This window comes from Brassica napus, chromosome A9 (assembly GCF_020379485.1).
Source record: "Brassica napus cultivar Da-Ae chromosome A9, Da-Ae, whole genome shotgun sequence".
In the NCBI taxonomy this organism is placed as follows: Eukaryota; Viridiplantae; Streptophyta; class Magnoliopsida; order Brassicales; family Brassicaceae; genus Brassica; species Brassica napus.
In genome coordinates, this window is record NC_063442.1 from 43,152,512 (window position 1) to 43,167,817 (window position 15,306).

General features: G+C 35.5%; 3 protein-coding genes and 1 long non-coding RNA gene across 5 annotated transcripts; 2 read left to right on the forward strand and 2 right to left on the reverse strand.

Annotated features, from left to right (window-relative positions):
* The first annotated feature begins 1,095 nt into the window (after positions 1-1,095).
* Positions 1,096-3,583, forward strand: LOC106420238 (protein AGENET DOMAIN (AGD)-CONTAINING P1-like). Its single transcript, XM_022691572.2, has 4 exons — positions 1,096-1,756; positions 2,255-2,737; positions 2,802-3,257; positions 3,414-3,583. Exons 1-4 carry the CDS (start codon positions 1,214-1,216, stop codon positions 3,417-3,419), a joined length of 1,488 nt encoding a protein of 495 aa, XP_022547293.2. The 5' UTR covers positions 1,096-1,213; the 3' UTR covers positions 3,420-3,583.
* A 205-nt stretch (positions 3,584-3,788) lies between these two features.
* On the forward strand, positions 3,789-12,874 carry LOC106419936 (ankyrin repeat-containing protein BDA1). Its single transcript, XM_048741874.1, has 3 exons — positions 3,789-7,073; positions 7,631-7,817; positions 9,514-12,874. The coding sequence occupies exons 1-3, from the start codon at positions 6,363-6,365 to the stop codon at positions 10,083-10,085; spliced, it is 1,470 nt and encodes a 489-aa protein (XP_048597831.1). The 5' UTR covers positions 3,789-6,362; the 3' UTR covers positions 10,086-12,874.
* Positions 8,181-9,394, reverse strand: LOC125578611. 2 transcript variants are annotated; one of them, XR_007316722.1, is made up of 5 exons: positions 9,257-9,394; positions 9,046-9,154; positions 8,886-8,910; positions 8,713-8,814; positions 8,181-8,644 (listed from the first exon to the last, which is right to left on the reverse strand). It is a non-coding gene; the product is annotated as an uncharacterized LOC125578611 (long non-coding RNA). The 2 variants fall into 2 exon arrangements; XR_007316723.1 differs by having other exon boundaries at positions 9,046-9,258.
* A 1,655-nt stretch (positions 12,875-14,529) lies between the features above and the next one.
* LOC111200788 lies at positions 14,530-14,985 on the reverse strand. Its single transcript, XM_048740594.1, has one exon. The coding sequence runs from the start codon at positions 14,983-14,985 to the stop codon at positions 14,530-14,532; it is 456 nt and encodes a 151-aa protein (XP_048596551.1).
* Between the last annotated feature and the right edge of the window lie 321 nt (positions 14,986-15,306).

Consider the following 15,306-nt stretch of genomic DNA (forward strand, 5'->3'; position numbering starts at 1 on the left):
ATGCAACATAATGAGTTCTCTAAACATGGAAAGCTAGCTCAAGAATATCAAGAGAAAGTAAGGTGTGTGACCTTACGTGACCGAGTTGTGAGATCTGGATCCCGGAGTTTGGAACTGGGATTGGGCGACCAGCTTTGAGACGGTGAAAGAACCATTCTTCAAATAGATAAAAAAAATTAATTATAAATTGACCAACAATAATAATCAACTGATTACAAGCTCAAGTATTGCCTGAAAAATGTTTGTTACAAAGAAAGAAAGATTGCCTGAAAACGAAAAAAGTTCTTTTTTTGACACCGTCTGTTACATGTATCTTTACATTTTTCAGACATACCATACTTGAAACATTTTTTCGTATGTCGTATGAGCTTATGCGTTAATGTTTAGTCCAAAAGAAGTTTCAAAACTTTCTATCTCTCTGTTGGCCTCGATGGTATGCGACCTTCATCTTAGGGTACTCATGGTATGCGACCTTCATCCAGTGCCGTCTTAAAAAAAAATTAATTATCCAAGGCGAAAAATAAAATAAAGATTTTTTATAATTTTTTTCTAAACTTTTATTTATTGCATTTCTATAAATTAATGCAAAAAATTATGGTATTTAAAATAAAAAATAAGTTATTGCATTTCATGAGTTGTAGAGTACGTTGAAAAGTAATCTGGTTGGCCATTGTTATTGTGCATGTTGATACTACATGAGTATATATACAATCAGGTTGATATTTAGTCAATGTAGTACATACGACAATTTTAGTATTTTTAAAAAATTCTCTTTAAATCTTAATTTTGTGGCAGAAAACTGGAAGGTGCTATTTATGAGATTTTTCCTAAATTTTATCATTCATGCATTACTCTATAGAATTACAACTTTGGATGAAAAAAGGTAATGATAATTCAATAATTTTTATGATTTATTGTTGTTAAATAATATATTTTTATGAAGTGATTTGTTTTCCAAAAAAGATATAGAAGACAAGGAAAAGTGTTAAAAAAAAAAAAAAAGAAGACAAGGAAAAGTGATTACCCAACTTAAAAGTGGGCTTGGGCTACAACTTCTTATAAAAAGCCCATGATCACAAATCTTTATCTTACGACGGATGCATCTTCTTCCTCGTCGTCACTGTAAAAAAGCTTTTAAACATTTTTTAAAACATTTTGGATTGATTCCCAAAATCGAACAAAACCCTAACTCCTTTGATCCAATCTTCCCGCCATGTCTTCGCGGCGTCGGCAATCTACACAGAGGAAGAAAGCTCCGGAGAGCTCCGTAACTCCGATTCGCCTCCCTCCCTTTCTAAAACCCGGCGCCGCCGTCGAGATCAGCTCCGACGAGGCCGGTTTCCGCGGATCGTGGTACGTGGGAGAGGTCGTCGCCGTCCCATCCTCAGACTCGACCACCAAATGCGAGGTGGAGTACACGACGCTGTTCTTCGACAAAGAAGGGAGGAAGCGGCTCAAGGAGGTCGTCGACGCGGCTCAGCTCCGTCCTGCGGTGCCGGCGATGTCCGAGAGGGAGAAGGAGAGGGATGTCGCGGTTGGGGAAGACGTGGACGCGTTTTACAGTGATGGTTGGTGGGAAGGGACGGTGACGGAGGTTTTGGGTGATGGGAGGTTCAGTGTTTACTTCAGGGCTTCAAAGGAGCAGATTCGGTTTCGGAGAGATGAGTTAAGGTTTCATCGGGAGTGGGTTAACGGCGCGTGGAAGCCGCCGATTGAGGAAAGGGAAGAAGAGGAGGAAGAAGAAGAAGAGGAAGAGGTATGAAAGACAAGTTTTAAACTGTTTTTTGTTTTGTGTTCTGACTTATGTGCAAGTAGCTACTGTGGTAAAGACAGAAAATTTTAGTTGTGTTTGTTGTGTTCTGACTTGTTTGCATTGCGTTTGACACTATCTATTGTGTGGTAAGGCAGAAAATTTTAACTGTCTTTGTTTTGTGTTTTGACTTGTGTGTATTGCGTTTGACACTAGCTTTTATGGTAAAACCGACAATTTTTACCGTCTTTTATTTTTTTTTTGTGTTCATTGCAATAACACTGGCTATTGTGGTAAGACCGACAATTTTAGCTGTCTTTGATTTGTGTTCTGACTTGTTTGCATTGCAATGATACCGTCTAGTGTGGTAAGAGAGACAAATTTTAGCTGTCTTTGTTGTGTGTGCATTGCAATGACGCTAGCTTGTGTGGAAGTAGTAGAGAGCATTGTCTTTACGGCTAAATTTGAATCCATACTAATCGTTGACTGCTATATAATTTGCAGGATCTTTTATCCCGAGTGGATCCGGAAACTGCAAGAGAAATCGCGAAACAAATGTTCTCCATTGGCACAATTGTTGAGGTTAGCAGCGATGAGGAAGGGTTCAAGGGGTCTTGGTTTTCAGCTAAAGTCATTGAACACGTTGACGAAGAAGACAAGTACCTTGTTGAGTACCGAGACTTGAGAGAAGAAAACGGCATCGAGCCTTTGAAAGAAGAAGCCGACTTTCTGCACATAAGGCCACCGCCACCGGCTGATGAGGATATAGATTTTGCCGTCAGGGACAAGATTGATGCGTTTTACAATGACGCTTGGTGGGTAGGTGATGTCATAGAGAGCATGAAGGAAGGAATCGTTGGTGTCTGCTTCAGGTACACAGGAGAAAAGATGCGGTTTGGAAGACAGGGCCTTCGTCTGCATAGAGACTGGATTAATGGGACTTGGCAGCTACCACTGAAACGAGGAGAGATGAAGAGGGCAACAAAGGTTGTTTAAGATTCCCATATTGATAAAACTCTAGAAAACTTACCATTCTCATTTGGATATGCAGAAAGTTCCGTGTGATCGGAACGTGAGACCTAAGAAAGCAATCGACAAGGAACATTTCAGCGGTGGAGATCCAGTCGAGGTGAGCAGTGTTGAAGAAGGATTTGAAGATTCTTGGTTCCTCGCAAAGGTTATTGAATACAGAGGAACGGACAAATGGCTAGTGGAATACGAGAAGTTGAAAGCGGAAGATGGGAAAGAGCCATTGAGAGAAGAGGTTAATGTTTTTCAGATAAGGCCTCGGCCACAAGAGACGGTCATGGTTAATCCGTTGGAGAAGCTTGACGAAGTTGATGCATTGTATAATGATGGATGGTGGTTCGGGGTGGTTAAAAAGGTTCTTGCAAAGTCGAACTACTTAGTTCATTTCCCGAAAACAGACGAGGTGCTCAAGTTTCATGTTTCTCGGCTAAGGCCACATCAGGAATGGATTGATGGCAAGTGGATAGCATCTTCAAAGGTGTGCTTCTAGCTCTAGATTTATCAACTCGTTTGATCTCATATATAACTTCGATACTAGTTTTTCAGCATTGGTTACTGGTTGTTGACCTGTAATTCTCATTTATTATCACGCTTTTACTGATGAGGTTTGGTCCCATTAACTTTTGATTTTCAGACTTAAACGGTGTAATTGAGCTGGAGAACATGTCAGGATTCTGGGGATCTCAAGTTTTGTTAATGTGGAGGAGATTAGCCTTGATGTTCCCTTTCTATTGTATACAGTTGCGTTTTATGATGATTGACCAAAAGATAAAATGAGTTGATATTTTATTAACTTTCCCATGAGTTTTGCTGCTCATTATGCTACAAATTTTTATATTTGACAACAACCATGTTGATAATAACAACCCGCCCACTGTTCAATAGCAGAGAAAAGAAGCTCAACGAAGGTAGGCTCCGCCCACTGTTCAATAACAACCCGAGTATGACCTGATGTTCCTGACTCAGCAAAATGCAGGCTCAAACAGTCAAAACTGCAAACAAACTTTTAAAGTGAGCCACCAAGCAATTCTTGTGTCTTCAAGGTGCAATCCATTCATAAGGGACCAATCTAAAATTTAGGAAGCACAAGACATATACTACCTGCAGTTGTGGATGGTCTTTCTTTCCTAGAAACTCCACACAACGAGGGATAACACCGGATTTGATCACTTCATCTATTGGAGGACTGCGCTCTGCTCACAAATCATTAACAACCATCAGATGTCTCTTACACAAGTATATCCGTCTGAAAGGGAAAATGTATACATACATACCAATTATTAGTCTATAGATAATAACTTTCTAAACCGAGTAGTGGCTTCTAGCTGAGCTTGAGGATCATCAGAATAAACACCTTGTACCATCATTACGAGACCTTGTAACTGCTTAAAACAGGACATGAACAGCATCAAACAGCTGTTTCCTCGGGAAGAGATGTAGTAACATTCAATCCATTAACAAGATCAGCACATTGAGTTATTACATACTTGGATGACTCCTTCCATACAACGAAGAGGTATGCCATGCTGTCACCAAATATTTATTTATTTTAGTTAGACCGTTTGACATCATATTTTTAGGCAACCCAAATTATAAAACCGCATTGACTTTATCCATTAACAAGATTAGCACATTGATTTATTACATACTTGGATGAATCCTTCCATGTAAGGAAGAGGTATGCCACGCTGTCACCAAATATTTATTTATTTTAGTTAGACCGTTTGACATCATATTTTTAGGCAACCCAAATTATAAAACTGCACTGTTTTATGAAATCGAATGACATTAATAAAAATAATTTAACCAAAATTCACAAAATAATATTTTAATTAAGTATATAAATATTTATAATATAAATTTCACTATTAATTAATTGTTTTTATTTTTACTCAAACTAGGTAAGGAACCCGCGCGATATCCCGTGAAAAATCTTTTTATAAAAATAATTATTTCATATTTTATAGTTTCTATTTTATATTACATTCAAAAAAAAATCTGTGTCACAACCATATATTATATAATATTAAGAATGTATATTTGTGTTGTAGTTTCAGATAATAAATAAAATACAAATACGTCAATACAAAATAAATAAATAAATAAAATTTCTATTAGATTAGGTAAGTTATTATGACATTTCGACTACAATTTAACTTTTTGAAACTAATTAAAATAAACATATACATTTAAATCTAACAATTTACTAAACTAAGTAGGACTTGCAATTGTTCGTTCAGACACATTTCACTTAAATAGTTTAAAAATCCACCTTAAATCTCTAACAATATTTCCTCATTTAAGTGTAATTAGAGTTTTAGTTAATAAAAACACACATATATAAAACTTATGAATAAATGAAAATGTGCATATAAAAGTTATTTGTTCTTAGATTACATTTTGTTAATAACTATCTATTAATAAATAAGATTGTCTAAATAGGCCTTAATATTTTATCTGAAAACCGAATGAGACAAAATGCACCAACACATGATATTATAGACCATAAATATAATTTAAAACCCATATAATTAATTTTGTTGATATATGATATTATAAAAATAACTAAATATCCAAAAACCGAGCTATCCTAAAATTTTTAAGATTCTTAAAAATGTGTATATAAAATATCAAGGAAAACAAATGAAAAGAACTCATTGAAAACCTATGCAACTTTTAAAATGAATGGTGACATTTTTAGACATTTTTGATAACCTTTTAAAAATATATGAATTTTTAGAACAAAAAGACATATATTTAGATGAAAATAATAATTTTAAAATATATGTAATTTCTTGCATGAAAGGACATTAATAAAAAATACATACTCTTAGATACTTTCACTACCACTTAAAAATTATTGCAACTTTTAAGATGGAAAAACACATCTTCAAACATTTTTGAATTTCTAATTTAAATATATTAATGCTTTCATCTCACAGTAATAATCAGTGCTTGAAGAGACACAAACGTCGAATGGACATAGGTTAGGTAAACAGCCTCTAACTAAGCAGCTCATCTCTCCCATCAGCGAGTAATTAAGTAGTACAGTTTCGCATGTTCTTCGGAATAATTCGGGCTTTTTTGTTGTTGTTATGCTTTCTTGTCAAGCACTTTACCAAAGGGCATGTTAATAGAATTTTCAGCTGTGATATGTTCTACTATCATTGCCACTTTCCCTGTTGAATCCTTAGTTATCTCTCTTGGTGTTAAATGTCTAGATTTTCATTTTTTTTTATCATTGCAGTACGTACCAGGTATGAAAACTCAAAATGTATATCCCACTCTCTGTTGGGGTAGATTTGTATATGTTAGGAACTTGAAATGGGTTCTTCTCCCACTCTGCCCACTCTGATGTGGAATCTAACTAAACTTCAATTTTCGAAAACTCGATCACTCATTTATAAAAGCCATATTGAATCGATCTAGTTACCAGTAAGCAGAAAGACATGGGTCATAAGGACTTTTTTGCCCACATTATCAATGTCCTCCATGTGGAACATGGGTGGGCTTTCATAGGCAAGGGTAGTTGATTAAATATTTTCCATAGGCAAGGTAGTTGGTTGGAGACTTGCACTTAAGCATGTGTGGCAGGAACAAGAAAACAAAAACTGTGGAGGCAGAAGAAGAAGCTTGGCTGTTAGTGATGTCGATTGTTGTGGATGTCAACAGATCAGATATCTGTGAGAGTTCAAGTAGGAGAACCCGAGATGAAAGTGTCTTTGAGAAATTGAAGAAGGCGGCTCAAGATGGAGACATCGAAGAATTGTATAAACTGATAGCTGAGGAACAAAACATTCTAGACCACTTTGATGAAGTGCCTTTCTGTGAGACGCCACTACACGTGGCGGCTGAAAACGGGAAAACCCATTTTGCGATGGAACTAGTGACTCTTAAGCCGTCGCTTGCATTGAAGCTAAACGTGTCAGGCTTCACCCCAGTCAATTTAGCCCTGCAAAACAACCACATGAGAATGGTTAGAGGGTTTATAGCAATCGACAGAAGCTTAGTCAGAATCATGGGAAGAGGGAGGATTACCCCTTTGCACCATGTGGCTAGAATAGGTGATGCAGAATTGCTTAGTGAGATCTTGATGGCTTGTCCCTTTTCAATAGAAGATTTAACAATAAAGCGTGAGACAGCTGTGCATATTGCGGTAAAGAACCACCAGTTTATGGCGTTCAAGGTTCTGTTTGGATGGATCAAGAGAGCGAACAGGGTGGAAATCTTGGATTGGAAGGATGAAGACGGTAACACAGTCTTCCATATTGCTGCAGCTATCAATCAGACTGAGGTAAAAAAAATGTCTCTCTTATTTTAATATTTTTTCCCTTAATTATTTGTGTTTAAACATTGCTGGCTTTTGATCTGCTTCTTAATCGGTTTCTGTGACCTTGTATATTTTATTTACGTACCATATTTTTTAAACCCTTTAAATTAATATTAATTTAAAATTCTGAATACATATTTTTTTTTTGACAGGAATACATATTTTTAAATATATATATATATATTACAACTTTTTTGTATTATGATTTTGCATAAAATTATACTCCCTCCGTTTCATATTGTAAGTAGTTTTAGGGAAATTTTTTTGTTTCAAAATGTAAGTAGTTTTCATATTTCTAGGTAACTTTTACATTTATTGAGTATAGTGTGACCAATCAAATTAAATAAACTTATTTTTGATTGGTTAAATTATATCTAACCTATTTAATATACAATACTTTTTAAAACATAATAATTTTCTTAATCTTTGTGCTTTTAGCCAAAACTACTTACATTATAAAACAGAGGGAGTATATATTTTGGGTGTGAGATTCTACGTAACATCCTGCAGGATTTTTGTAGGTCATGGCGTTGCTACGTAAAAGCGTTAAAATAGCAGCCAAGAATTTGAATGGCAAAACGGCGATGGACATATTCGAAGCTCACCAGCCTCCTTGTTTCCCTGAAGCAAGAACAATTCTCCGTAGTGCCAAAGAAAGGCTATTTAGTTGTTCCACAATAACTCTTGCAGAATATTTGAGCAAAGATCTAAGAGCATCATCATTAGTAAACCCTCTCTTGGGGTTCATAAGAATTTTTTAATATTTTTTTAGTGGAATCATAAATAGTGTTGAACTTCTATTTATTGTGTTTTTGCATTAGTGAATCTCAAGAAGGAGTTCATAGGAATAAAATATTATTATTTATATTTTTTAAAACTTTCAATTAATTAACAATACATGAATAAAATATAATAATCTTTTATAATTTTTTAAAAAATTTATTCAATATATTAAAAATAAATAACATTAAAATGACATTAAAATTTTATTCAATACATTGAGAATTCAAGAACATACAAAGATTATTCATACAATAATCGGCATTATTAAAAATTAAAAAAAATATAAAATATAAAAATACAAATTTATATTAATTTTTTTATATATTGAAATTGGTTACATAGTTATGACAGGTATATCAAACTTAACTAATTTTTTTAAAAACAATTAAACCTACACCTAAAATTCTAAACCCAAAGTTCTATCTCCAACGTCACCGTCTTCTAGTCACATACCGGAGCTTGGACCTTCTCCACTCTAAACACCTAATGTCCTCGCCACTAATGACTCACCCCTTTTGCCACCTTCTCCTCCATCAAGCTTCTCTGCCTTATCTACCTTCCTGTAACACAATACACAAACTACAGAATATATATTATATAGAAGGCAAAGAGTCAGAGGCAGATGTTCCTGTGACCTGTAAAGGCCTGTAGACACATAATCATAAAAGCTGAGACAAATTGGACCTTATGAACATGGCGATCAACTCCTCTAGTCGTCAAGTAACGACCATCAGAGTTAACAGCTAAAGCATCTACAATTACAACAAACAGCAATCATGAATACAAAATGAAACCTCTGAGCAATGGTTCCAAGACAGACCTGGAACGGAGCGGAAGCAGGAATAACCATTATTCTTTGCACAGGAAGACGTGGTGGAGGAGTGCAAACAACAACATCTTTGCCTCTCAGATGTTCCATTGGCTGCACAACAAGCTTCCATCAAGATACAAAACACGTGAGGAAGCAGCAACGGAGTGAGTTAAAGCAAGTACCTTTAAATCCAGGAGAGGCATTAGACTGATGAGGAGGTTTGAAAAAATTAGCATTAATGTTATTGATAAGAGGCAATTAATTGCTAATCCCCTAGAACAACACTAAACATCGCAATCAAGAACAAAGAAGAGAAGAGTATAATCGCAAATATGAACGAACCTCATAAGAAAAAAATGGAGATTAGAGCTCCATAATCGCAAGATATATTGATTTCAGTAAACATACACAAGGAATAAGGTCCAATTTGTCAGACCACCACCATTCTCCTCTGATTGTTACAAAAGAAAAATAAAAAACAGAGAAGAATTGAGATAAAAGGAGAAAGAATTGAATCTGATGAAATGAGGAGAGAGGAGAGAAGAGGACGAACAATGGAAGGAGATGGAGAGAGAGTGGAGGAAGCTAAAGCTAGACTTATTACCGAACTCCAGCTTCTGTAAGAGACGAGGAGAAGATGTGGAGAAGGAAAGAGAAGACAGTGACTGATTGACACGTGGTCTGAACCGCTTCATACAAGTTCACTACTAAGGATCGGTTCAATGAATTAAAATCATTTTTTATTTTTTTAATCAATTCGGGCCTAGGAACTTGAACCCATGAACCCCATTACATCCTCTAATGCGCCTGCTCTAACGTTTCTCGAGAAACGGAACAATTTCTTAGGGCTGAGCAATTTAAGCATATCTAGAGCCAGACCTCTAACCAGTAGCCATCGCCGTGATGCAATATATGTGGTGGTTATACTTATAATAACAACTTCATTCCAGGCTGGTTTTAGTCCTCCAGGCGGATTTTGGCAGGAGGACGGCGTGGATCATCATAACGTCTATCACAAAGCTGGGCAAATGACTATGTCTTTCTCCAATGCCTTAATTTTTAACGGCTTCAACGGGTTTGCCTTCTTATCATCCCTATACGTGATCATGATCCTCACAATTGGACTTCCCATGTGGAAGTTAATCTATTGTTCAACGGCGTGTTTAGGTCTCGCTTTGTTAGCATCATACGGCACTATATTCCCGTATCCTAACAGCTATATAGGGTATATCCCATTGATCACCTTCGTCTATGCATTCCCATCGATTATCACAATCATGCTGTTTAGTGTTTTCATGGCATTCATTGTTGACAAACGTGGCCGGAGACTAGTAGACTTCCCGGCGAGCTGCTTCAGCTCATCTCATGAGTTGTCGCTATGATCATTAGAGTACGTTGAAAACATGATACCATGCACGAGGAATATTAGTTATGTTTCGATGTGGGACTATGATGTAACTGAAATAAACTCTTATGTGTTTTTCAAGCTAGCTAGTGTTATGAATTTAAATTGTCAACTAGTTCGTTCTAATAACTAGTTTCTCAGCTGAAATTAAACGCTGTTTATTTCATACTCTTTCGTTCAATTCATTTTGCTGATCTTTTTTTCCTTGATTATTTGTTGCTTGCTGAGTCTTGTTTTGCTTCTAGAAAATTGATTAATATTTAGAGAACGTACACAAAAGTGGCAGATAGACTAGAGGATAGTTTTCAAGGTTGAGTATTGAAAACATGTACAAATTACCATGACCATTACTCTGAGGAAGTCTGGAAGGGTCTAACACAGAATTTGCTCTCTACACAGTATACGAATCAATGAAATCGTATTATGCAACTCCTTCTGGAACAGGCTCGGGACAGAACTCAGTTATTCATAATGAGATACGTAACGGTATCTCACGAAACAATGTATGTCATATGGTGAAAAAGCAATTAACCGAAACATGGTGAATCGCCCGGCAAAAATCATCCAAATGGTAGACAGACAGGTTCGCAATCGTCTATCATCAGTCCGAGGTATGTGTGTGCAAACTTATGATGAAGGCTGGAGGCATGGTTAACTGCACGATAGTATCATCATTCTTTTAAACAAATTATTATGTTAGTATCAAACACTCGGCACCAAAAATCAAGCGATTGCAGACGATATAACTAGTAAATATGTTCTTCCACATGTCAACATATTTTATTTTGCTTGTATTGTATTATTTGGTCTACGTACCGGAACTGATAACATTCGAGATTATCCTCTTTGTAAAAACGTTTTTTTTTAATTAAATTAATTTAATATTTTTTTTCAAAAAAGGATGTACAATGTTAAAATTCTTTTATTTTCTACAAATTGAACAAGTTATTTGTTTCGCAGGCTCAATCATTCTTCGCAAGAGTGTGCTATGTTTTTCGTTTTTTTCTTTCTGAATCGAACAATTCATCTTTTGATTTCCAGAATCGAGGAACAATCCACTCATGACTCATACCTTTACCTTGAGAACAAAAATCGAGTATGAAAAGAGTTGTAAAGATCTCACAACCAATCAAAATCACTAAAACTATAAAATCGTGGTTTTCAGGTAAAACTAACAAAAAGGGATTTTCCTTTCAAAATTATTAATTATGTTTTCCTGTTAAAATCACAAAATATTTTTTTTCTGCTGAACATAAAATCAATTTTTCCTTCTAAAACCACAAAATAAAATTTTATAAAAAAACTAAAATTAGATTTTTCTACGAAAAATTTTAAATCAAGTTTTCTCAACAAAACTAAAAGATTCTAGTTGTTCCATCAAACTGAAAAATCAGACTTTTCACCAGCTAGCAAACCAGAAATCGTCGACGTGTGCTTTTATTAGTACAAATTTTTTTAATCGTCTCTGGTAAGCCACGTAAGCACATTCTGTGACCTCTAACAGAGTTGCTATGGCTGCTACTATATGCATTCTAATTGTGAATCGAAGAAGATGAAATAGAAAGGAGGATCAGATCATATTTATAATTTGGATCGTTTCTGGTTGTGGGTCTAATTTATTTTCAAAAACTGATTTGGTCCAGAAATGATTTTAAATAGGTGTTTAACATATTTTGAATCTTTTTGTATAAACCCATGCATTAAGAAGAATTACTGTAGTTTTGACACATTTCTGCGTATCAGTTTTGCTACATTATCCAATACTCTTATGTAGATACAAAACATTTTTCTATTTTTTGGTTCATTGTAAAGTTATATATGATATGATACTTATGTGTTTCTATGGATAAAAATATTTCCTACTAGTTCAAAATATTTTTGAACAGTATTAAAATAATGCACTTGCAAAAGATTTGCTAGATTCTAGACTTTTAGCATTGTTGATGTCAAAAAAAATAGAGCATTGTGTCTTCTACAGTTCTACTTAGCTAAATTTGTAAGGTTGCTTTTTTTTGATTGATCAACCATACTTTTCGACGCAAAATTCCCTCCTTGCCAGAATATTAGTTGGTTTATATTTGTGTTTAAATTTGGCTAATGAAAGAAATAAAAACTTATATATGTAATCAAAAACTGTTAAAGGAATTATAAAACTGCATGTTGATGCCTTTACTCCGAAAAATGAATTTTTTTATAATATTTATGTTGATTATTGCTATCATTTTAGGGGTGAGCGAAGCAATTTGGCATCAAGTTGTTGCGCCTTTGTCTAAGTGCGAGAAGAACCGAGTGATTATTCGAAATGAACTTGGTCCTGGTAGAAGTCTAGAATATCATTGTCATTCTAATGGAAAAGATCAAGGCGTCCAGTTTTTAAAATTCAATGAAGAAAGGAACTTTGAATTTGTCGATCATTTTTTTGGAAAAAAGAATAAAGTGAATTGTGTTTTGAGGCAAGGGTTGCGGATGCAGAATTCTTCTCGAGACTTTGAAGCATACCATACAAGTAAAAAAAATATTTGTGGACAGACTCGTGAATGGATTGCGAGAACAGATGGAACATACTTTCAAAGAAATCGAATTAAGCCAGCAGCGTTTGTGTTTCCTTGGATTAATAAAAAACCTTAAGAAAATCTAATTGATGTTTCTGATTAAGACACTCAAAGTCTTTAATCGTTTCTAATTTTAATTATTGTTGTTCGTTTTGTAAACTTTGTCATGATTCTGCTTTCGTGTCGAATATTAAGAAAGTAAACATTGTATCTATGTAATTATGTATATTTTTTTGTTTGTCATCTATTTATAATGTGTTTTAAATAATAAGTATGCAAAAAAAAAATTGGATTTGTGGACAAACTATTTTCTTGGTATGTTCACGGAGAACCATTGCTCGTGGCTCTTATACCATGCATCATCAAGCGTTCTTTTACTTATTCGGCTTTGCTTTCGGAATATAAGAACAACATATCTCGATTCAACACCTTCATTATCTCTTTATCTTCTGCACAAGAATGAATCAAACTCTAAGAATCATCCACCAACTCCACAGTCTCACTTCACCACTGTTGGCGTGTTCTTCTCCTTGGCACACATCTTTTAGTTAAAATCACCGACACGTGTTAGCTTTTTGGCTTACTAAGACCCACCTTTCCTCTGCGTTTCATCCAATAATACATCGTCACGTCATTTACAATGACAAACGTGTCTGACATGTCAGGTACTGATTTTATTACGTGGCGGCACATTCCAACGTGGCAAGAGGCTAAATATCCATGAGATGAGAGAGCAGAGCAACTTCACTTGTAAAAGAAAGTGAGTTTCATTAGATTTCTGACGTTCCTGGTTGCAATTGCAGGTAATAACAAACAAACATGGATATACTTGTGGAACTACGTACTATCAAAGCACACTGGGATTGTGAGTACATGTCTTTCGCTTCATAACTTCGAATGGGGAACTATTTGACTAATTAAAAATTGTTCTACTATGTTATTTGACTGTCTGTCGTTAACGTAATGAGAAGGCCATGTTACATGGATGATGCACCAAAGCTAAAGAATTTTGAGTCATTGACGGGGGTGAGTTAATTTAGGTGCAATGTTTATTTGCTATATTAACTACAAAATATACTATCATTTAAGGAATGACACAAAGTTAAGTTTGCAACCTTTATTCACCAGATCATCTTTGGCGTGGTCAAGAAAAGATTATTGCAGATGTTTGTTCCTTCAGAAGAGTTCGAAAAAAACGTGGGGGGATCAGAAGTGCAGAACGAGTTTAGTTTCAAGTTATCTCGCCTCTCAAATCTCTGTAAGTGGCATGCTCAACTCTTTATCACTTCATTAGAACAGAGAAATGTTCACTGGTCAGTCATAAATAGCTCTAGCTAATTTGATCTTTCACTCACCACTTACCTTTACAGTTATGCTGTTAGAGGGCAATCAGAAGCTGTTAGTAGCATCTATCAATCTGATCGTTTATCTAAACCACCTGTGAGTCTTAGTTGCTTTTCCATTTTAAACACTTCCTGCGCAGGATGACATTTGTTTTCTTCAACTCTTCTTTTGCAGGTTTCAATGGAGAACAATAAATAGAATAACAGAACTGATCAAATCCCATTGGCTGCATGCCTTGTTTCGGACCACTTGGCAAATGGAGTGTAAAGTAGCTTGAAATGTGTAACAAAGAAGGTAGAGGTTCAACGTCGCGACCCTTTTATCCGCAAGAAGCACCATGATTCCTTGCGCCATTGATCAGAGAAAAGAGAGGAAAGGAGTCTCTGCACTAGCCCCGACCATACCTCTTGAGAGTAACTGCAACTAAACAACAGATGATCACTTGTTTCCAGATGTTGTTTGCACAGAATGCAGCTCGCATCGATGCCCACATTCCATAAAAGCATTCTGTCTCCAGTCGTTAGTCTATTGTGCACTGCTAGCCACGCCATGAAGGCATACTTCGATCGGTGTTGTGTGAAGGAACCAGACACTGGAATGCCAACTAACAATAGGGGCAGGGCTTCTAAGAAGCAACCATGTGTTGCAGGTGCTGAACCTTGGTTTGAAAACGTCCGCAGTAAACTTCCATACCGAAACATCCTCTCTTGTTTTCATCTTACTACGCTGTTTATAAATTGCTTCCTCAATCATAGTGTAGAAATCTGATCGATGTCGCCTTGGCCGTTGCGAAACAGCATTTGCAACACTTGCCTTCAGAGAAATCTCCATGTCTACACATCCTCTAGCTCCCGTGAGATCCAATAGACGACCCATATCAGACCAAGCATCGTACCAGAACGAGGAGGCTTGACCATTCTTCACCTCCACACGATGGAAATCCTTTGCCTTATCTCTATATTTCAAGAGTTTTCGCCACATCAATGATCCCAAAGGTACAAAAGCTACAATGCTAATTAGTTATAATTGAAAAAATTAAAATATAGAAAAACCGAGCGTTAATGACACAATTTCCTTATATATATATTTGTGAAAGCCATAATTGTTAAATATGGTTTGTTTGTTAAAGCCATTATTATTCTAAAACTTAGTTTAAAAAAAAACAACTATCAATCAATCAAATTAAAAGATTTAATTGGAGACTTCTTCTATGATTAACACATGAACAAAAATCACTAAAGTGACTTGTCAATTTATATATAGGAAGATAGAATGCTAAAAGGACACATGTCATTCTTGTTG

Bases quoted from the DNA above. Each gene is read 5' to 3' on its own strand.
- LOC106420238 (XM_022691572.2), top strand. From the start codon at position 1,214: ATGTCTTCGCGGCGTCGGCAATCTACACAGAGGAAGAAAGCTCCGGAG. The intron at 1,757-2,254 runs GTATGAAAGACA...TATAATTTGCAG, and splicing joins AAGAAGAAGAAGAGGAAGAG to GATCTTTTATCCCGAGTGGA. The intron at 2,738-2,801 runs GTTGTTTAAGAT...TTGGATATGCAG, and splicing joins AGATGAAGAGGGCAACAAAG to AAAGTTCCGTGTGATCGGAA.
- LOC106419936 (XM_048741874.1), top strand. From the start codon at position 6,363: ATGTGTGGCAGGAACAAGAAAACAAAAACTGTGGAGGCAGAAGAAGAA. The intron at 7,074-7,630 runs GTAAAAAAAATG...GGATTTTTGTAG, and splicing joins CAGCTATCAATCAGACTGAG to GTCATGGCGTTGCTACGTAA. The intron at 7,818-9,513 runs TAAGAGCATCAT...CTAATGCGCCTG, and splicing joins AGAATATTTGAGCAAAGATC to CTCTAACGTTTCTCGAGAAA.
- LOC111200788 (XM_048740594.1), bottom strand. From the start codon at position 14,985: ATGTGGCGAAAACTCTTGAAATATAGAGATAAGGCAAAGGATTTCCAT.